At 37.0% G+C, this 23,242-nt stretch overlaps 1 protein-coding gene across 3 annotated transcripts in view; it reads left to right on the top strand.

Moving 5' to 3' along the window:
- LOC120533860 (PDZ domain-containing RING finger protein 4-like) overlaps positions 1-23,242 on the top strand; it is a 418,723-nt gene that overhangs the window by 323,919 nt on the left and 71,562 nt on the right. The window contains exon 1 of one of the 3 annotated variants that reach the window (XM_039760908.1): positions 17,078-17,143. The exons of the other annotated variants lie outside the window; for them this stretch is intronic. Coding sequence (XP_039616842.1) covers positions 17,081-17,143 — 63 coding nt within the window. The 5' untranslated portion in view covers positions 17,078-17,080. Of the gene's footprint in view, positions 1-17,077; positions 17,144-23,242 lie in introns of those variants that run through there. 3 annotated transcript variants of the gene reach the window in all.

Here is a 23,242-nt window from a genome sequence, read left to right as displayed (position 1 = left end):
CACTTCCATTTTAATGGGAAATATTACTGACAGAAAGAAGGCATTCTAATAGGATATCTCTAATCAGGATTCCTAGCCAAAATGGTTATGCAGCAATTTGAAAGATTGGCTCTAACTTAGTTCAAACCTAAACTTTGAATATGATTCGTCAACAATTCATTCGTCATATTAAAAAGCCACCAGCTAAATGAATTCCATATCCACATCTACTCAGTATTCCCTGCTAATCAGTTCACTATGGAAAGAGAAAGGAACAGATGCATCTGCTTTCTGGACATCAGCATTGAAAGAGGTAACAACGACACTTTATGTGTATTGCAAAGAATGTAATGCGGACAAAATATTACATTTTGGTAGTAATCAACCCTTATTTTCTAAACAGAGTTGCTTTAAGCCATTGTTCAAAAGGATAAAGATATTTATCAAAGCAATGCTTACAGAGAAGATGTCCCAGACCTCAGTAAACAATTAGCACCAATATGATCTCCCATTCTAAATGGTACAGTATTCCTTATTACTGTGGCATGTCAGAAACCACAGCACACATCCTCTCCAGATCAGGCTTTAAAGTAGTGCATAAACTGGGAAAGATGCTGCAGACATTTCTTTTTAATGCTAAGAGCAAGAAGTCTGCAGCAGAGACATGAAATGCAGTATACAGTATACCATGCAATGCCTGCCAAGCTGTATATGTGGAACAAACATCTAAAACACTTGCAACACGTATACAAGAACATTGCAGTGCTATCAGAAGGAAAGACCCATGGCCTATGATTTATACACATACCAATTCAAGCAGACACACGTTTGACTGGCACATGGTGCAAGTGAGTTTCAAGGCAAATATTAGAAGTGCCAGGGAGCTGGCTGAGTTGTGGCTATCAAATAAAAACTCCATTAACAGAAATCTGGACATGAACCCAGCATTTGCAGGCTTAAAAAGAACATCCAAACAATAAAGTAGATTTTAAAACTAACATCCTCTTAACCCCACCTTATTAAAATATAGAAACTAAGTTGAAGTGTTGGGGATCAAGCAAGATGACTTGTTCTAAGTTGGTTGGTTGGTTGGGAGCATGCTCTGATACAGTTAAGTAAACATAAAGGGTTAGTAGAGCCAGATTTCTGAAGATTGGTCAGTCTTTATAATGACCTTCTGAAAAAGCTTTCAGGAAGGGTGATCCATACTCTAAAGTATGCTTCTAGAATGAATGCCAGCCTCTGATTATGTATGTAATATTTGGCAATCCAGTGTGTAGTATGGCTGTCCCACAGTTCTAGAAGACTATTTATTGTCTGTATGGAGTCTGAACATTTTAGTGCCAATGTTTTTTTTCTACAGTTGCTATGATTTGAAACACAGAAAAATCCAGTTACATTTTTGAGGGTTCCTTGCAATTTAAAAGCAACTTGTTCATGGCTGGTTGCTTATTCTGGAGAGTGTATAATATTTCTTTTATTGTCAGGATATTGACAATAGCAAAGACCATGCTTAAGTTAGCCACAGATCAAAGTAAAAAATGGAGATTTGATGCTAAGCAATGAGTCAAAATCTAGGTAGTGTAAACATAAATGAGTTAACAACATACCACATAATTAGGCATTTTATTGCCTTCTTTAGGGAAGAGCTTATGCAGATACAGCAAAAGAGGATTTTCCTTGCAAGTTAATGGCTTAATAACAACTATAAGTCGCTTGCTTTAACACTATTTTTTGTCCACACTTACTGTAATTAAATTAAAGTGCAGGTGTGAACACTTGTTTTTAAATGATGTCTCAATATAAAGACCCACAGGTTTGAGAGTGTTTCATTTTCAGCATTGTTTAGTTTACTGTTTGAAAGTAGCTGAATGTGTGACTTTATCTGCTCATGATGTAATCAGTTCTGCTCTCATCTACGGCATCCTGTTTTGGAAATGTGTAGAATACTTTTTTTATAATTTAGCATAAAAATAATGGAAAAGACTGTGAACTGAATGCGTTTACTGCAAAAAAAATCTTTATTAAAATATTGAATCAGGCCAAAATATTGTATCCAATTGTAGCAGTAGCAATAAAAGCTTCTAATACTCAGATGCTGCAAGTTTTGTGATTTATTTTTACACCATTTACTTTATTGAGTTGATAATCTGATTGAATTACAATTCGAAGGTTATTCATTTATTACACACTTTATTTCTTTTACTGCTATTAAACGATTTTAAATTTCCAAGTAACCCAGGGTAGCCACTAATGTACATGGTGTCCTACAGCGGGACACTGACATATTTCAAAGTTGTTTGTGCACATTGCAATAAGTCCACAAGAAAATCAAAAGCAATAATGGTATTTTTACATACCCAATAGTATGTAAACATATCCATTTTCTTTCAATTAATTCATAAACTTCATTGTTGTTTACTCTCTTATATTAGTAAAATATGTAATTAGCACATGTATATGTCATGGGGAGCAGCGTGTCCCACCTGATTGAATCTGTTGTTATCAAAGATCCCACTAACATCAAGCCACACACAGTAAAAGACTCATAAACCATTGGGTATTTGAGGTTCAGAGCATTCCAGTAGCTGTCTGTGATTGGTCTTTCATATTACATGTCACAACTATGCATAAAAGCCAGGAAATATATGGTCTTTACGCACCTTACGCACAAAACCTCTATCGGAGTACATGGGGACGGTTTGGCTGACACACAGTGAGACTTGAAGTTTTTACTAGCGAAAATTGCTTCAAAAAAATAAAATAAAGCTACATTGTGCAGTGCTGCACTGCTTGCAATTTCACATGGGAGCCCCATTTTTATGGAATGGCACTGAATCATGCCATGCAAGCTTTCACATGAGAACTTCTCCTGTTTTCTCAATGAATCGAAAGTCCATGTTCCCCACCACTATTTTGAGTATGCCAGTTTTCAACTTGCATGCCAAAAATGGGGTGTTTAGGTTAATTGGACACTTTATTTTGGGTATGTAATTTAGGCATAATAATCCCAAAAAACCTTTAAGGCATAAGAGGTTAAATGCATGCTTATTAGTGTAAAAGAGAAGTAAGTAACTGCCTTGGGCAGAACCAAAACAAAGACTGGGAAACTATGAAATACAACAGCACGCCACCTCTCAGTGGTCCTATCACCAAACCCATTACATTTTTCATGGTCTCCTAATTCCAAGACATTGTGGTAAGTGTGTGATAAACAGCTTAATGTTTGGAAAGTGAGAAGTAATATTTTGGGGCTAAGTGTAGCAGAAAATAGTAACATAAATGTTGAAAGCAAGGACTAGTTGCTAAAGTCGTATTACAAAATTGTGTATTTATTGTTATTACAATTCTGACCCATGCCGTATGGTTAGGAGCACATACTGATATAGCGCTTTGCCGCACCCACCACATGGTGATCCCAGATTAGGACCTGGGTGCAGCCATGCGACGAGTGACACCTCAGCACCATACTAGTTCAGATGAAATGGAACCAGTGTGAGGTTTTTTTATGGTGGCTGGAGTGCCAATTCTGCCACCAACCCCCAGGTTTTCCCCTGCAGGTTGGAGGGACAATCAGAAAAAGTCCAGATTAATGCCATAGTATTCCTACTGCATTAAAATTGAGTATCCTTTGTTAGGTGTTGCATTGAATCAGAAGTGCAAAACACACAAAGAAACTTCTGATTCAAAACCATTGCATACTCTCTAAAAAGCGAAAAAGTATGCAGTACAAAGCATAGCAGTTTTATATTGAAAAGCAATGCATTCATTTACCAAAGAAGGCATTCTGTTTAGAGAGGCAACATTTAAAGATCTCCTTGTACATGTAAAGTACAGCAATTTTTTAAATAATGTAAAATAACTGTGTTGTCAGTCTTCTGTGTATTATTTGTTCACTAAGAAGAATTTATGAATATAAGAGAAATTAGGATTACAAAAGTTATGTCCAGGCTGCAACAAAGCACAGCAACACAAAAACTCCTGTTGAGAAATTTGTTTTGGACAAAATAAACCTCTGGGTGTTGGAGTCCAATGTCCTTTGCAGTACAGAAAGTCTGATGGATGTAGGTCAGCAGGCTATATTGTGGGATCGTACAATATATTACACCAAATGCTGAATTTCATAACTGCACTCTAATGAAATAAAAAAAAAAAATTACAGCATGCCCAGAACTGCTAATATCAATCAAAATAATGTACTTTATCATTTTTGTCATAATTGTGCATTCCCTAAAGTTAGTATGAGGTAAGGTGAAACTTTCAAGTACTAGAAGGGAAGGTAGTGTCTGTTGTTAAAGCATTTCAGAATATTAAATTGTTATTAGTGATTTGGAAGTAATGCTGTAGATTAGTGGATGTTACATAAATAAGCTTATACAGAGACTGTGTTAGTGTCTCATGATGTGCTGTAATAATATCTGAATGAAGCCTTCTATTTAGTCAAAGATTTTCTGCATGGAAAATATAAAGGGTTATTATTTTTTTTTCTTTTTCTTTACATAGAGAGAATTTGGCATTAATGGTTACGTAGTGTAAGACTGCATGTGGCACGAGACAGAAACATAATTAAGAGTTCCAGTTACCATCAACACTGCATACATCTCAATCTTAGCTGATATTCTTTGTAGTTACTTATGGGTTGAGGAGATCCTGCTGCCAGTGCATAACTAGACTTTAATGTGATCAAAATAAGCTCCTTTGATTGCATATAATTATGCAGAAGAAAAGTTAGAAAGCATTGTTCAGGTTAAATAAACAGCTTTCATTTGCGCTCAGTCAGATGTTTCATGCCTTTTGACGCACATTTGCGGCTGTCTTAATCTCAATGCACCGGCACTTTTTTTTCTTTTTATGAAGATTTGTTTTTTTTCCAATAAGCGCCTTGTAAGAATCAGGATTTTTGTTCAAGGCAGTAAAAGGTGATAAAAAAATTATGTGTATATCATCAAGAAGGACCTTTCATTCTTTTAGCATCCTTATGGCTCATACCACAGTCTCACAGAGTACAATATAAAACAGTGCATCACTAAGCTGCAAAGGTTCTACATTATAGTAATTGGAACACAGGCATTTCTGGTTTTATTTTGCCATCAGCATGAAGAAAATGGAAAGATGCCAGTTTACTGTTTGAACATTTCCAAAGAGGGCTTTTCTTGCTTTATTTGAACAGGCTCGCTTCTTTTAATAACCATGTTAATTCATTCTCTCACTTATATTATTTGGAGGCTACTGGGGACTCGATCCAAGCAGTGCCTACTGATTGCTTGTTTTTCTGGATGGGCTCTGCTGTTGACATCTGGCACACATTAGCCAGCAAATCAAAGAGGGCAGTCATTAAACAGAATCTTCATCAGGTATGGAAATGATAAAAAGCTTGCTGCTGAAAAGCTCATAGATTTGCTTAATTTTCTAAGGTTGACAATAGATTAATTAGCCCATCTGGCAGTTATTACTCCTTTTCCATTATTTAAGAAAAAATATTTATTTCTGTTACATTCTATATGAAAAGTCAACAGTAAAACATTTTCTCATACTAGTTATGAGTGCAGATTTGTGCTTTTCCCAGTTATCTCAAAGACTGGCATATATCAAGTGGATGTCAAGTGCATTATACAAAAAGGGGCACCGTCATCAAGAGAGCGTTTTATTATCTGCTTAAAGCTGGCTTTGTGTGACTCATTTATAACATTTCTCTTTCATTGCTATATGGTATTTGAGAATCTGAATTGACGTTGTTGTCAACAGTGGTGCTTTACATCCCACCTTCATGGTGCCAAGTCTGCTAAGCCCCTCTTTTCAGCTTCTGCACATGTTGCAGTTTCTGCTGCATAATATTAAACAATGCTTTTCGATTAACCTAAATTTCTAGCAGAAAGTACATTACTGATTTGTGATTGACTGTTCATTTTGAATATTACAAACCAAATTAAGTGCAATTGTCATCTTAAAGTATTAATGTTTACATAAAAGCTGTTGCATTCTTCAAAAAATAATCAATTTGTCACAATTTTTAAAGCTAACTAAGAATCTCATGCAAAAAGGCTGAGAATATTTGCTTGTTAATTGTCAGAGCCTAATCCCAATAGCATCTAATTCAGGACAGTGCGAACTGATACACATTCCCACACTCAGTCACTCAGAGTTGCCAATTATTCTAGAGTTAAAAAGAAAAAAACAAGCCAACATGCAGTGTTAGCCCATAGGTATGCCAGCCAGGTACAAGTACTATAAGGTATCAAAGCTACCTACAGCATCAGTATACTACCCAAAAAAGATTTATCTACGTCAAGAACTGAAAATGGAAAGGCAGCAATTGTCTTTTCGGGATTTCCAAGTATTACTTACTTTTCTTCTGGAGTTGCCTGTCTGTTTATCCATGAATTTTAATATTAACATAATTTTTTTGTATCCAATATCAGTTACTGTAATTAATTTTTCAGTCCTTATCTATGCCCCTCAATTAAAAACAGAAAACATACAAAATGTGTGCATACTTACAGTGCATTGAAATAGAAGAGAGCAGCAGGAAACTGTGTCTTTATGCTGTCTAACATAACTCAAAATATAGTTTACCAGAAAGACCTGCCCTGGTATGCATTGCAGAACAGGGTATGTTCATAAGGAGAATCTTGTCAGTTCTGATGATGTATGGGTTTCTGTATGTGGTGAAGGGAAGGGATACACTTTGCAGTTGTTAAAGAGTATTGAATATATGTATATTCAAGAGGTTCATTTGGAACCCTCTTTGACCAAACATTAATAAAGGAAAAGATATTTGCGACAGGCAGTGTTGTGTAGTGGTTAAAGATTTGGACATCAGACTTCAAACCTTGAGGATGTGGATTCAATCCTATAACTAATAACATGTGACCATGAAAAATTCACTTCACCTGCCAGTGTTGCATTTGGAAAAGCAAAAGAAATGTAACCAATTGTATCTCAAACGTTGTATGTTGCCTTGGATAAAGGCATCAGTCAAATAAGTTAATAAACCTGTAAGTAAAGTAACTTTAATCATGGGATGACTGGTGATGCCAGGCTGCCCTCCAGGGATATTCATGCAAAAAATTCTGTGCAATTTAAAGAGAATAGGATTAAGAAAGCCTAGTGAGCAACAGCTCCGTTAATGAGAAGTTAGAGAAGAATCAGAAGACTTCTTGAAGGTGACAGAAAGCCCTCTAGGTTGCACAAGGGCATTGTTTGGCTGGAAAAAAAGTGGACTTCTGGACTTCAGCAAGAGAAAATCATTGTGGTGTCCAGTTTAAATATCTAATTATGCAAGTAAAAAGTCACTGTATTCTATACACATGATGTTAATGAAGCTATAAACCCCATAATACATCTATTCCATGTTTTAACTGTTTTACTCTCTTTGAAAATTTGAACAATATGCAGGTGGGCAAGTGACATTTGTGAAAACATTAAACACCTATGGACTATGTTTCTATGGACTGGCATTAATACATATTTTTTAAAATATGCCCACACAGACAGTGAACATGAAATACCAAAGGTTCAAATGACAGTAATTCCTCACCAAGCCAGGAGACGGCAGAGTACACAAATCCTTGTTCTTTTCTGTGTGAGTTTTTAATATAGGTCTAATTTTCTCCAATCTATTGTGTAACTGTGCGATATATTCTAAAATGTTTGTTGTGGGAAGTGCCTCTTCATCCCAGCCTTCTTTTAGAATATCCAAAATTCCCTGGGGTTGTCGACCATATATTAATTCAAATGGGGAGAACCGCATGAAGTCTTGCGGGACTTCCCTATAGGCATAAAGAACAAGGGGGAGGAGATGATCCCATTCCCTACCCTTCTCGTTGACCACCTTACGGAGCATTTCTTTGAGGGTTTGATTGAACCGCTCCACTGGACCATCAGTTTGAGGCTGATAACTGAGGTCTTTAAATGCTTTATTTTAAGTAACTTGGCAACTTCCCCGAATGTCTCCGAGGTAAAAAGTGTCCCTTGGTCCATCAGGACTTCCTTAGGGATACCGTCTCTCACAAAGATTCCTACTAGTTCCTCTGTGATAGCTTTGGTGGTAGGTAGCTGAGCATAACGGAACAGCTTCGGGAAATAGGGTAATGTAATCTACTAGGACCAATAGATATTTGTGTCCTCCAGCCGAGGGTTCTATGGGTCCTACCAGATCGACCCCTATCCATTTAAAAGGGACATCAACAAGGGGAATGGGAACTAGACGAGGTCGGTTCCTCCTAGGAATTTGCCGTAATTTACACTCCGGAGAGGATATGCAAAAACTGTGAACCTCCTCGTTTATTCCCAGCCAATAGAATTTGAGCTTCATGATCAACAAGAAAGGGGTTCAGAAAGAAACGAAAACTAAAGCTACATCCAAACTTAGATCGGCAAGTCCAAGTTCAAGCTCAAGATACAGCCTTTCAGAGACTGACCTGGATGAGATGGGCGAAAGCCCAGACTCCTCAGGACCACGGTCCGCTACGTCATCTCCGGCTGAGAGAGAAGGGGGTAGCGAATGTACGAGTGCGAGTGACGCATGTCACGATAGCTCGCCAATTGGAGAAGATCATCTGAAACTGGAAAAGGCCTTGCAGTCCGCGCTTTCAACTACTCCATGCGAGCCGGGAACACTGGCTGCAATAGAGCCCACCGCCTCACCTACAGTGCACAAAAACAGAAATGATCTGTCTGAACTGAAGATAATCGCTGAGCTCAAGCAAGAGATAAATTATTGCATTAAGAATTACTATGCCTATTCTGGACCACTTTCTAACACCATTCCCTGGGTTTATTATCCGGGTTTATTATCTTAATACATTAAGATTGCTGAAGATTATATATATTTTAAGTTCATAGTTTGTTAATGATTATATTTTAGGCATATAGTATTTAGACTATATTGGCAAAAGATATCTCTATTTTTTAATCCTAAAACGCTGCTGTGTGGGGGCTTGTTTTGCTTTGGACGTGCTCTGTCTCTGGGTATGTCAGAGGACCGGGACTGCATGAAGTGGGGTCCAGCCTCACGTGGGGAGGCAAAATGGAAGGGTGGGGAGTTAAGGGGGGGGGGGAAAGAGAGCAGGCTATATCTATTTCTAATCTATCCATTTAATCTTTATAATTATAACTAACAACGTAACAATAGGCTGCATGGCAATAACTCTTGGGGAAATAGGAAATTAAGGTTAAAGCTGTCTCACTTCCAGTTAAGACTATAAAATGACATCAAAAATTCAGAATCAATGTCTTCACGATGGGACAGTTAACTTTGTGAGCTGGAATGTTAATGGGCTGAAACACGAATTAAAGAGAAAGAAGATACTCTCTCACCTAACAAGTTTAAACGCTAAAATAGTATTTTTACAGGAGACCCACTTAGTAAGCAAGGATCAGTTCCGGCTGCAAAAGGACTGGACTGGCCAAATGTTCCATTCTAGCTTTACAAAGAAAACTAGAGGTGTGGGAATTCTCATACATAGAACAGTCTCATTTGTAGCATCAGATGTATTATTGGATCCTGAAGGGAGATATGTATTGGTCATGGGTAACTTATCTAACTGTAAAATGATTTTGATAAATGCTTATGCACCTAATGTCGATGATAAGGAATTTATACAAAATTTATTTGCATCCATTCCCAATGTGAACACTCATAAAATTATAATGGCTGGAGACTTTAATTGTGTTTAAAATCCACTCATAGATAGGACTTCTATCACAGGGGGACGACATCTAACACTGCAAAGATACTGTAATTACAAAGTTTATAACTGATCACAACTTATCAGACCCCTGGAGGTTTCTAAACCCAAACTCAAGAACATATTCTTTCTACTCACCAGTACATCATTGCTATTCAAGAATTGATTATTTCTTTATAGATAATAATTTCTTGCCTACGATTAAATCTCGCAAATACGATGCTATTGTTATTTCTTACCATGCACCTCTGATCTTGGAGCTAAAGTCACAGATGGCGTCTCACCCGCTTCTATTAGCAGACGAGAATTGTACAGAATTTGGTCTTCAAGCAAATTGCTGTGCATTAAGTGGGCTTGGCGTGCCTCTGTGTCTGTCATTTTTGCCGTGCTGACTTGAGATACATTATTGAATGGCGTACACCAGCAGCACACAGGGACTTGCCTTTGTGTCATTTCATTTAGTGTGTCTCAGTGGAAGCTCAGTCGTTAAAGTGCAGCGTCATTAGTCAGGGCATTCCCAAGTCATGACGCATTACCTCCCCCGGAGCACTAGGTGGCAGCCCCCCTGGGTTGCAGCGGTGCCTTGGAGTCCCATAGAACTCCATGGGAGTTGGAGTTTTGTGCAGCCCTGCTGGGGTCCGTGGGCACCATACACACACACATACTGTATGTAACTAGATGGGGGCACACTAGAGCAGTCTGCTCTTTTCCACAAAATCAAAGCATGGTCCAGATAAATAATAAGACAATTTAACAAAAAGAAAGGAGGGTTAAACAAAAGGAGTGAACAAAATACGGAAAAGATGAAAGAAAACTACCAGCCTATGTCCACCCAGCTTTACCTGAGCTTGAGCTTTTCAGGGCTGTCTATTTAAGTATTCAAACCCTTTCACTTTTTCACATTTTGCTTTGTTGCAGCCTTGTGCTGAATTCGCTTACATTTATTTTTCACTCATCAAGCAATAGTAAATACTCTGGAATGACAAAGCAAAAGCAGGACTTTAGAATTTTTTGCAAATATGTTATAAACAGTGAAATATGCCAATGGAAAAAAAAAAAAAAAGAATTTGAGCTTCATTTGCACTGAGGATTTTTCGGTGCCCATCAAGATGTGAGTATGTGCTAGCTCTCAAACCTGCCACCAGTAAGTTCGCGGGACTAGCAGCAGTGACCGTACCTCCCCCTCGTGTTCGGCTACTTGATACAGAAGGTCATTTTTTTTTTTAAACAAAGTGAGACCTTTGTGGCATGGGTGTAATGTGTGATGGCCATTCACCAGAACTACTGCATTTTTAGCAAATTTAAGGCAATCTTCATTCCATTGTTCCCTTTTAAATGAAGCCGGGGTTGGCTTAAATTGGAAATGCAACTGAGAGAGCGGATCTGCAGCAACCTCGAGTGGCGTGGTTTCCTCCCGTTCCACCGCCACGCTGGGTGATGACGTCCCCTCATGCGACAGTCTAGGATGCTCCGTGTCACCCAGCGGTGTAGCAACACCGCTCCCAGTCGGCTCTGAACATGACGTGGAGACAGCTTGGGACCTACTTTCTCCGTCCATTAATAAGCCCAAATGTTGGGTAGGAGTGGATAAAGTGACACCGGTTTTACTATCAGACCTATCTCGCCCAAGTATGACTGGGTAAAGTGGATCTGGAAGGACTGCCACTGTCAATTTTTTCAGCCTTCCTTCATACTTAATGAAACAGCAGGTGGACATGTTTGAGTGTGAATACAGGTCAGATTGGTCTTTATATTAAGCCACTGTCGCGGTAACACAAAAGAGCAGTCATACAATGGAGATGTTACTGTCGGTATCTATTAGGGCTGGTACCTTATAACCATTTAGAATTGCCACTCCTACATAGTGGTTTGGTAAGGGATTAGGCAGAGCACACAATCTCGCCCTCTCCATAACAGCACTGACCCCCTCGCCGCCAAGCACAAGATGTGGAGGCTCAATTGGAGGCTTCAGCGCTCACTCCAAATGGTATTGACGGAGCTGAAAACTAGGGACACACCCTGGTTGGTTTCCATCCCACGACTGTCCAGTTCTCCTAACTTTTTTCCACAACCTCTATGAGGTCAATCAGGTTTATTATTTATTGTCTCCAGGCCAGCTGGGCGAGGTATTCAGGCAGGGCGTTAACCAGAAAAAGACAGGCGATGTGTTCCACCACCTGCCAGGTATTATTTCCCTTTGACCTTAGCCAACACAGAAGTGTCGCCCATACTGTAGATCAAACACCTGAGAACTGGTTGACCGCTCTGGGTCAATTTTCCATATGGATACTTTCCTCGCTTGCTGGCCGAAGGCACCCCCACCTGTTCCATAGGCCTTGGCCTTTGTATGTTTGAGAGGGGAAATTCCACCTCAGAGAGCCTGTAACAAGTCTCCAGGACTTCCCTCTTCCAGCATGGCTCTATTCTGTAAGCCCCATTCCTACTCTCCCTGTGGACTGTGTTATATACTGACCCCTGGGTGGAGCTTGCGCCTGGTCCCCTCAACCCACAACCCGCGCCCCATACCCAGCCACTTGGGTTCAGTACTTTCCCACCTGGGCCCAGAAAGGTTGGACTTCTTTTTTCAGGTCTGGTTCCTGATTCATTATGGAATCGTTCATATCCTGCCGATTACACCACTGTTAAATGACCCACACAACACGGGAAAAGAGGTTTGGGCCGCCCATATATTTGCAATTGGCTGCCAAAGTTGAAGAAAATTGGTGGTTCAAATGATTCAGATCAGTCCATAACAAAGAACAAAGCAAACAGGCAAACATGGTGCTTCTATAGTGGTAAATGGGAAATGAAGTCATCATCATGAGGCCATAAGTGATGGGGCCGGAGAACCAGGACTGACGTCTTGAAACTGGAAGTGACATCATCGGGCCCAATTAGAATTTCTTGTGATCAGTCTGTCAATGGTAAAGAACAAGGAATAGTGCACTTTGCCGTTCCCTGGCTTGGCAAGGAATTATTGTCTTTTGAGCTATTTAGCAGCCTCCCATGCACTCGTGTGTGACAATAGATATAGATACAAATATACAGGCAGCAGTTGTGTGCTATAAGCACCAAAAGTCAATCACATCACTATAATCTGAAGTATTTAGTCTACCTGAAAACATATTTTTAACCAGTGAGGAGCTCAGAGTACAGAGAGAAAGCCCACATGATCAATAATATAAATATGCACATTTCTGGATTCAGGACCAGATCTGGAGTGTACTCAGCACTATTTGCTATAATGGTAATACCTGTAATATTTTAAAAAATTAATTACTAAAATGGATGTTGCATAAGGTCATTTATTTCAAGATGCATGTGTATAAATGTGTATTTGTAAGTGTACAGATAGATACCATATAGTAGTTTGGTGGAGACTAGGGCTTTAGGGACTTGCAAATCTCGACTGGATATTATTTTGGACTAGGTAAATAGAATGGATGAGCTTGTTGTCTTTGTCTCATCACATTGTTCTAATGTTCTATTATATTAGTTTTAATCTGAAAATATTACATACTTGTATATTATGATCTGAAATCAAAGCAATGACCATTCCAGGTAAATAAAAAAAAATCCATACAGAGAGAATATGCTCCACACAGACATTGACAAGGCCAAAATTTCAAAAGAGGTGTGAGGCAAAGGCGCTGACCACTGTGCTAACTTCAATATCTTAAATGCATTATCCTATAGATATTATTTTAGGCATTTCACATGATTTGTTTTGTAATCTACTATGCTTCACAGGGCTTCCAGTATGAAAAAGTAAAGTTCTTAAGTGTTGTTTTTCTTACCAGTCATTTCAGCCAAAACAAAAGATTCAACACATTCAACATAAGCTCATTACTGCATGAAAAATCTGGTTAGAAGCTATCTAATTACATAAAACAAGAGCTGAGGTGTTTTTCACTGCAATTGCAGACTGCTGTTCTTTTTTCTTAAGTTAATCTGTTGTGTTTGCATATTGGTTTAGGTAGAGTAAAAACACATTCCATTATTGAACCTTGCAAGTGCTGGACATTTTTTCCAGACATTCAGTCATATTCATATTACCTGTATTAAACTGAATAACTAAGATTGTTGCCAAGGCAGACACAAATGAAAGTCTCAAGTCTATTTATATTTGCAAAAGCTATGTTTTGTTTTCTGCGGTGGGTTGGCACCCTGCAGAGTATTGGTTCCTGCCTTGTGCCCTGTGTTGGCTGGGAATGGCTCCAGCAGACCCCCGTGACCCTGTGTTCGGATTCAGCGGGTTAGAAAATGGATGGATGGATGTTTTGTTTTATTACAAAGTTAGCACTATTACACTTCCTATTTATCTTTATTTCTCCTGTTGTCACAGTGTAGGAGGCCAAAATCTTCTGTACATCCATAGGATCCCACCACTCCCCTCAGTAAAACATTGTTAAGACAAAAAAGTTAATGTACTTAGCAATATACATTCTTCTGATAAGAATGCAACAAAGTGGTGTAAAATAAGAAACAGAACATATACCGTATCGTTAAGTTGTAGCACATGCAGAATCTCGGGCCCTATGTATATGGTATAACAGCCAGTCCTCCTGGTTTAGAACTTTGGAGTGGATTTTCTTCTTACTTCTTTTCTTTCATTTTCCTTCATCTCTCTCCATAGTTCACGCCAGTGTTGTCCAACACATTTTCATTCAAGGATAGTGAAATTTTTGTGACTTTCAAACCAGAATAGTTGTTCAGAAATAAAGGAATGAACCCAGCTGGACTAAATCAATAGCTAATTAAATAAATATAGACAACAATTAATCAATAACTTGGCTTCATTAACCAACCGACGACACATGTTTAAATAAATCAAACAACCTATAACCTAAGGCTAGCAACTCATTTTGTTACTTTGTCATCTTCAGGGCTAATACTTAGTCTCCAGTGGTATATTTTGTGAATCATTCTTACTAAAAATTTAACATTTTCTCGAGAGGAAGGAAAAAAAAGCAATTAAGTATTGAATTCATTCACAGGACCATGACTGATTGTTTTTTGCATTGGTGGTCATTGCAGCTAGTCCAGCAATCAGTAATGCTTATAAAGCCTTTAAAGGTCTGCTTTGTTTCCCATCTTAAACCAGATATATTGCTTTTATTGATAAGACGTAAGAAGTTACTCAAACACAGGTAACACTAATAGAACACTTTTTTTTCTTCCAATGTTATGTATAAGAACATGACACTGAACAGGTTGCCCATTACTCTGACTGTTTTTAAGAATTTACTTCTATATGATAAACAGGGTAATGGAAAATAAAATTATAAAACCGAAACAGTGGGCCTGTGCTGTCAATTTAGTAGTGCAGGTGCTTAATTAGATTTCCTGGAATCTAAAGGCACTATGAAGCCAGACCCAAAAAGTTGGTTTAGCACTTGTTGAGAGACTTGACAAAGCCTGTTACTTGCTACGTGACCCAGACTTCTTATGTCCGTGACCAAGAAAACTAGAATGGGGTGACAAGGTAGTATCTGTAATGTGTTTAGATACAAGTTAAGTAAAAAATATGCTATCAAATGTTTTTTTGTTTTTTGTTTTTGAAATTTTCAATTCGGTTTTATTTTACTCCCTTCTGAATTGAAATAACTTTTGAGTTTGTTATAAAATGCTGTAATTACATTTTCTTTTGGGTCTGAGTGTCATCCAAAGGTTATCTGGCCATTCTATAAATTGCTTTATGAATTTGCGAAAAAAAATTAGGCCATAATGTTGACTTCCTGTTCACTACTTCACTAGCTACAATAGCCGGTGAAGTCCCAGTGAGAGATTAATCTGCTTAAGGGTGACCTGACAGGATCAGGGATAAAGTGCAAATTTATCATGTAAAATATTTGACCACTCTATCTTGAACTCATTCTATTCAAGTGAACCTACAAAAGCTTTATATGCCAAACCTTGTACATCACCCTTCTGTGTCCTTTTCTTGATCAAATGCTGCATTTACTTACTCTAGTTTCTATTACTAAGGAGTTCTCTTGTCTCCTTTCATCTGATAGATTTAGTACTTTCTACTGCACAAACAGGTTACTATGCAATTTCTTATTGATTCTATCATTAGTCTTCTATTTTTGAAGGGTTTCACTACAGCTTAGATGTCTCCAATATTCTGGTAAAATAATTAGCAGCATGAGGGACAAGACAGACATGGAAGAAAAAAATCATCTTTGATAGTCATGTCAGCCTTTTCCTAGTGTGCTGTTAAATGTTATTTTATTTGTATTTTGTATGGTCAGTAAAGCTGTTTTAAATTTGTATCTGTGCTACCATTCATTGACATTTGTACCTGACAACAACTAATAACATACTCAGTTTGAAAACTGAGAGATAGGATTAATAAATATGATTCCAGCTATGGACATAAATATTTTTTTCTTTAGCCAATTAAGGATAAGCTGACAAGATCATTATTAGTATTATTTACCAGTGGTTAGCATGGCTGCCTCACAGCTATAGGAACCTGAGTTCAGCTTCATCTCTAGCCACTGTCTATGTGAAGTTTCTTCATGTGTCTCTGTGTATTTCTGTAGACTCTCCTGTTTTCTTCCTTCACCCCTTGTATGTTCTAAATTGGGCTAGCTGAGTGTGTATGAAAGCAAACAGGTTGACTTGTTGTTTCTTCTTTGACTATAAACAGTTTCTTCACTTCTACAAGCATAGACAGTTATAGGCTAAGAATTAACTTTTGAATAGTTCACTATTTTCTTTTGGCTAAAATATGAAGCTGTGTTGTTCAGTGCAGGTTCGAGAGAAGACAATTACAGGTAATAATCTGCCTTTGAAATATTTTCAGTGGAAATTAGTTAACTGTTCTGTTGTCATAAAACTAACAAGTTTGTTTTTTAGTAACAGTCATATGACAACGTGATTGTGGTTACTGTATGATTGATTAATTAAACATTGCCTTGAAAAGGTCTGTCCATCCAATTTATAACTCACTTTAATCAATGAAGAATTACACGGCAGAAAACGGCTCTGGTCATAGTATTCGTTAGCTAAATAAAGCTTAGTTCCTCTATATGACTGTGTCAACAAAAGAACAGATTCATACAAATTTCCCGTATTATTAGTGCTTATGAATGGGCTTCTATTCATCCATCCATCATTTCACTTGATAACCCATCCTGGAAGTAAATGGAGTGTTTTTTAATTGCTGAGAAGCTGCTTTACTTCACCACTACAATACCCTGTGGGAGTGACGTATTTGCTGTTCTTCAGTGTGGAGTTTGTAGGAAGTAACTATTAATTTTTTCACAAATATTCACATACAAATGGATAACAGACATGTAGATTAAGCAACAGGAGTCACGTGGGATTGTTGGGTTTTTTTTTTCCATGAATGTTTTTCATATCGTTTGCCATTGTCCTGCAATGTCACTGTGTTTGAAGTTTTGATGTGTAATTTTTCCATGAACACTTTCACAATTATTCTTGGCCACCACTACAAACTACATGGGGTAAGTAACTTACTTAATTTTCTTTTTTTTTTTTTTGGATGTGAATTCCTTTTGAAGGCATGGAAGCTTTTTTTAATGTACGACACCTTTTACCTGTTACATAGTGGTAAACTGTGCAACTGTTCCCCACATACTTATTGTGTTATATTGTGCTGGCTGTGTGAGAGTGTTTGCAGAGCTTTAATGTGAACCTGCACATTATCAGAAACAGCATTTTGTTCCTTCTTTTTTGACAGCTTTATAAAAATAACCATATGTTTTAAATTATGACTGTAGTTCTGCTTTACTTATTATCTTAGAGATCATGAATATTTTTGATAGGTCACTTTCATCCATCTTGAAGAAGTTTAGTTGCAGTTGCAGTGCTTCTATTCTGAAATTCTTACCTAATAATTTTAGAAGTCTCAAAGTACAACTGCTACTACTTATATTTTATTGATTAGGACCTTTTCATTTTCACTTTCTTATAGAAACGTTCTTCCTAGGACTACTATTACATCCCATCCATTTATTTAAATAAAGTACTTGTTTATTCCAATTTCGAGCAGTGGGTAACCAAAGAAATGGATACAGGGCAAGAAGTGATGTCAGCGCACTATGCACTCTACATGTTATAAATTAATTAGGGAGAAATGTGCCGCTGACACTTTAATTTCTTACAGGAGTTTTCACGTATCTAGGATAAATGTATAACAATCTCATTCTACTACCTGAAATCTCAGGAAAAATTCATCCATTAAAATTTAATTCAAGGTCATTAGGAACTATAGCTTACCTGATATTCTGGTATTAATATCTACCAGGAATAGGCCCACAACAATTTAATATTTTTCCATTGCAATGTATAAATGCATATATGGCCTTCAATCAAAGGTACCATTCAGTCAGACTGCATAACCTTTACACCCTGAGAAAAAATCCAAGTCTTTAAAAGGAACTCTCTATGAAAACAAGGGGAGAGCATGGAAACTCCCTAATGAATATCCCTACTTGGAATCGAAATAGCACTAGAAACTTCATATCACTATGACACCTTTCATACTTTTAATCTGAACCATTGGAGATGAGAGTGACTTTTCTCTCTTGTGCAGTAGCTGTCTTCAAAATGATGATAGTTTAGAAGTGCCATAAAATTAGCAAAATCTTAATTTAAATAATTCATGCCACACTCCTAAGCACCATCTTAATCTATGGAAGAAGTTACACATTCTAATTTTACTGTATTGTTATACACGCTATCAAAATAAACACCCCTGACTTTTTTTTATAAACATTAAATGTATAAACTAACACAATATAAAGTTAAGAAGAACTTATTACACAATGTGGACATTTAAAACATCTTTACTAAGAACAAGATAAACAGTTTTGCAAAACATTTTTTCCATCAAAGGGGCAAAAAGTATCTAGGGCATTTCTATATGGTAGACTCGACCGGATGCTGTCAGAAAGCCAGAGAGTTACCAGTGGTGAACATGAACTTCAGATTTACTTTAGAAATGCATAGACAACTCATTTAAAGTGACAATCCAGTTGTTTAGTCAGTTTAATTATGTTTATTCAGGTTTCAGTGTGTCTTGTAAATTGTTGACATTGAAGTGTGTTTCTCTTGCTTTCATTATGTCGCATGGAGCCAATTTCCAGTACAAAATCAATTTTTTTTTTTGTCTCACCTAATGCCTGAGACAGACATCTAAATTCAGTGCTCTTCAGTGTAGGTTTTGTAATAGGCAGTCTCTATGTCTGTAATTGATCATTTCTGTACTAATTAAATGTTTTTGTGTAGCAGCAAAAGAATATAGCTTCTGTTATTCCATCACGGCAAAATGTTCAATAAATTGTCAATGGTAGTACTAGATGTAGGAGGACAAGATAAGAAAATAGTGTTAAAACATAACTCTGGGTTTTTATCTGTCTTTATGCTTAGTGGTCAACTTTACATTCCACCCCTTTGTTGCCCTGACACTGGTAGCCTTCATCTGTTAGTATGTGTAATGTTATGTGTGAACCTTCATTTGTTCTGAAGCACCATCCCTGAAAACATAAGCATTCAAAGCATGTCTGACAGACAGAAATTAATTAAAAGCAAAACACTGTTATTGTCTGGAAAGGACTCTGGTCTGTGTATCATGATGATAGTGTGACATGTTATTACCGTTGCTGCAATGTATATTCACCCCAGTGCTCCAAGTGAAAAAGAGTTGAGAGATGAAAAAGTTCCAGTTAAAGTGGGACTGCTCAAAGTAATAACAACAAACAAATAACTGAATGAGAGAGTTGGGTCACTCTCCTCTCTTACAAACAGTAATTTCTTCATTTTAGTAGCTTCTATCCTATTTATAACAAACTTCGACAAAAATGTAATGTGGAATGCTATAGAGTCTATTTTGAAGTATATTATGTAGCTCCCATTATGTCTTTTTCATATTACGCATTAGTTTTGCGTGGTATGCCAGTACTGGAAAAGTACTGAAAAAACAAGATTTTCGGTACCAGAAGTAAATGTCAGCTTTCCAGCCACTATTCAGCTATGGAATGATATTTGTTTCATAGACCAGACAAAAACAAAACCACAAAAATTCGATGCAAGCTGGACTTTATGGACCCCCAATCCCCATTGTTTCAGTATAACCTGGACTTTACGGGGGAACCTTACTACTTCAACACAAGTGGGACATCATGTCCATCAAGAGGGAAGTGGTTAATAGTGCAGTGTGATGACGTGGAACACCAATTGTGCAACTCAGCCCTTGCTTCAGAACCTTTTTGGTACTGGTACTGATGTCCAAAAGCTAGTATCAGTGACCAAAATCAAAATTTTATTATTGCTCCAACACTATTACACAGTGAACAGGATCAGAAATTCATATTTGGATAGCTTGTTAAAGCAGAAATTGAACTATAACCCCAAAATATCTCCACATAGCTTTGTAAAAGGATTATAATGAACAGATATCTTGGAGCTTGAATTATCCCACTTAAGGTAATGTAACATTCTCAATAAGTAAGAGCAGAACCTGTCAATTTACAAAACAAGAGAAAGAGGAAAAAGCACCAAAAGAACACTAAGGTATATCCAGAGGGCTAATACTGTGATCAGTCATTCCTCCTATTAGTAAGAAAAAAGAGCCCTTTCTCTGGCTTCCACTTTAAAATAATAATTGTTTTCACTTTCCGGTCATCAGACATCATCATTGTCCCAGTGTTTTTTTTTTTCTTCACACCAAAAACAGTTCTATAGTCATTCGTTGTTTTTGATAGGAAAATTGCAATATGTGCTATTTTTGAGTGCCAACTGCTCATGTATCAATCTATTTCCATTCATCTATCTTTCCAATGATATACAACAATAACATTTATTTTATTACATTTTTCAATACAAAATAATTAGTACACAACATAATCGGAATCAATTCACCTGCAGTGAACTAATGTTGCTGTCGCTTCCAATGATGACTCCTGCTGTGTGCCCAGTTCTGTTGTGATAGGCATGGCTTTGGATGAATGGCAGATTTGCTTTCATTCAAAATCAATTTATTGCAAGGTGCTGTACTTTTGATTGGAAGCAGGTTGTCTGGGGGTCCATGTTGCAAAGCTAATTTTTGTTTTCTTTGTCCTCTTGGGCTTACTGTATCTGCAGGCCCCTTTCATCAGCCCACACAAGCATCAGTATCTTTTAATCCTGTAGGGACCCCTTTTTAAATGCTGATTTTGGGAGGGTGGGATGGGCATTGTGGGGGGTTATTGTTTCCTACTGTTTTTTCCTATGATTGTTGATTTTTGTTTTTGATCATTGAAATAAAAAAAAATGGAAAAAAAGTAACAGTGGGCTTGACTGCTGCTTGAATGGTGGACTTGCTATGTATTTTGGCTTTCTTTATTAGGTATAAAGTAAAATTTAGTGTCACATTTATTTACAGTATAAAAAGAAAAAAGTCTATGTAAGCACTTCAAGAAATTATGAAAAACCCTTAATAACTTTTAACCCTAAGCTTTACCTGAAACCCTTCCCTTTAGTATGTCATCCTGCTATATATTTGTTATGATTAAGACTTTTTCAGTCATATTTGGTGAAATATAGTACCTCTTCATTTTGTTCTCCAGTAACCTTAATGTAATAAGTGTATAACTCAATTGTTTATGCATCTAAAATAATACTGTCAAAAAATGTTGTTATATATAGTATTTACAGTATCATTTCATTGCAAACCATGTAAAAATGTCAGCAACAGAAGACCAACTATTAACTTCACTTTCAGCCATCAAACATTCATTTTCTCATATGATGTGAATAAGTAACAATTGGCTATACTCAACACTTTTTTATCCCACATACGCACAGATGAGAGCTTGAACACACACGTTTTCCAGTCAAAATTATAAATTAGCCTCTTCAGGGAATGCAAACTAAAAATTAATGCCACTGACCAGAATATCTACAATCACCATGAATCATCATGATTGGTGATGCCTAAAAACTCTTCATTTAAACTTGCTCCGGAATGGTGATTGCCTTTTCTTTCACTCATTGTTTTGCTACTTGAACAAGTCAGCATTCAATTCCGTTTGTCTCTTTCCTCTTTCACATTACGGTGTTTAATGGAGCGTAAAGTTCCTTTTTATTTCTTTGCAGCATTGTTGATAACTACATCTCAGTTAATTAAGTCTTTGTTCCTATTTTCCTCCTATTGATGACCGCTTAATGCTTAAAATGTTTAAACTTTAAAAGCCATCCTACTGGCACTGAGCAATACAAACCATGTAATGAAATAAACAGTACCATATGGAAATGAACTTCAAACAGCTTCTTCCCATTTTAATATTGAACAATCACTGCCCCATTGTTCTAGAAATTGTTTTATTGTGCTGCCAGTTTTGTGTTGTTTTGTGCTTCAATTTGCATACTTGAGATTTTTTATTGTATCTTTTTTATTATTTTTTGTTCAGTTGTTGGTCATAATCAGAGCTAATGCAAATAATATTAATTTATAGAAACAGCATAATTTAAATTGAACTGAGCTGAGCTGTCTTAGTTCATCTAACCATGGGAGCATAGTAACAAATTTTCACGCCCACTTAGGCGTAGTCCTTCTTTAAAGCCTACTATTAGTAAGTAGAGTATACTATGGTATGTTACAGAAATAGATAAAATTGTGGAATAGCCATCAGTATGTGTGGAACTTTACATCAGTTACACATATAGTTATCAGTGTCAAGAAGACAGCAAATGATTACAAGTTGTTGTCTATTTCCTTTGTGGTGTGCTCTTCATTACCATAATTTTGGCACCATATACATTGTTCTTTCTTCAGATTCTACAATCTTTATAGCATCTGATTCCTTTAACTTTTTCACCATGCTTGTGGATCCTTTTGTGCAACATTTTCTCCTTTTCCACTTGCAAAGTGAAATTCAAGTCTTGAATAACAACACATGCCATGATGAGTGGTTGTTCTTCAACAACATATCTTGATTGGTTTTAAGAACTTCTTGGACCAGTTTGAAAATTACTACACTCTCTTCTCATAGCAGCAACCTTCAAAAAGATAATTCATGTGGCATAAACACTAAAAAACATTGTGTTATTTATGTTCACATTCAAACAAATGACTGATAAAGTGTTTTAAACCTACTTGAACATTAGCTTAAGTAGCTTTTCTCTTATTATTCAGAATTTTCTCTGAAAATGTAAATTTTTTGCAGTGATCTGTCCTTTCAGAAGGCCAAGTCCTACCTCAAAAGCACACATATTAGTCAATTCCCTAATCCTCGGCATACAACCTCATAGAATGTTTTATATTTACTTTCATAACATGGATGATTTCTCACTAATACGAATATCTGAATGTCAGTAAAATAGTTTATTGTCATTGTCTTCCTATTTATAAATGATTGTATATTAACAGTATGAAGTTATGGCAGCCATTTCATAAAATTCAAATTACAAATGAGGATTATTGATGTAATTGTTAATGGATCTGCTCATTGGATTAAGCTTCCTGCTTTGCATTCTCATACCTGGTCACTTCAGTTTTAGCGTTCTTTCTAGTTCTTCGTGGGCTTTTTTCTGGGTACTCCAGTTTTCTTTGTCCATCCTCA

The sequence above is a fragment of the Polypterus senegalus genome, chromosome 8 (assembly GCF_016835505.1).
Source record: "Polypterus senegalus isolate Bchr_013 chromosome 8, ASM1683550v1, whole genome shotgun sequence".
Taxonomy (NCBI): Eukaryota; Metazoa; Chordata; class Cladistia; order Polypteriformes; family Polypteridae; genus Polypterus; species Polypterus senegalus.
This window is presented reverse-complemented; position numbering and strand designations above follow the sequence as displayed.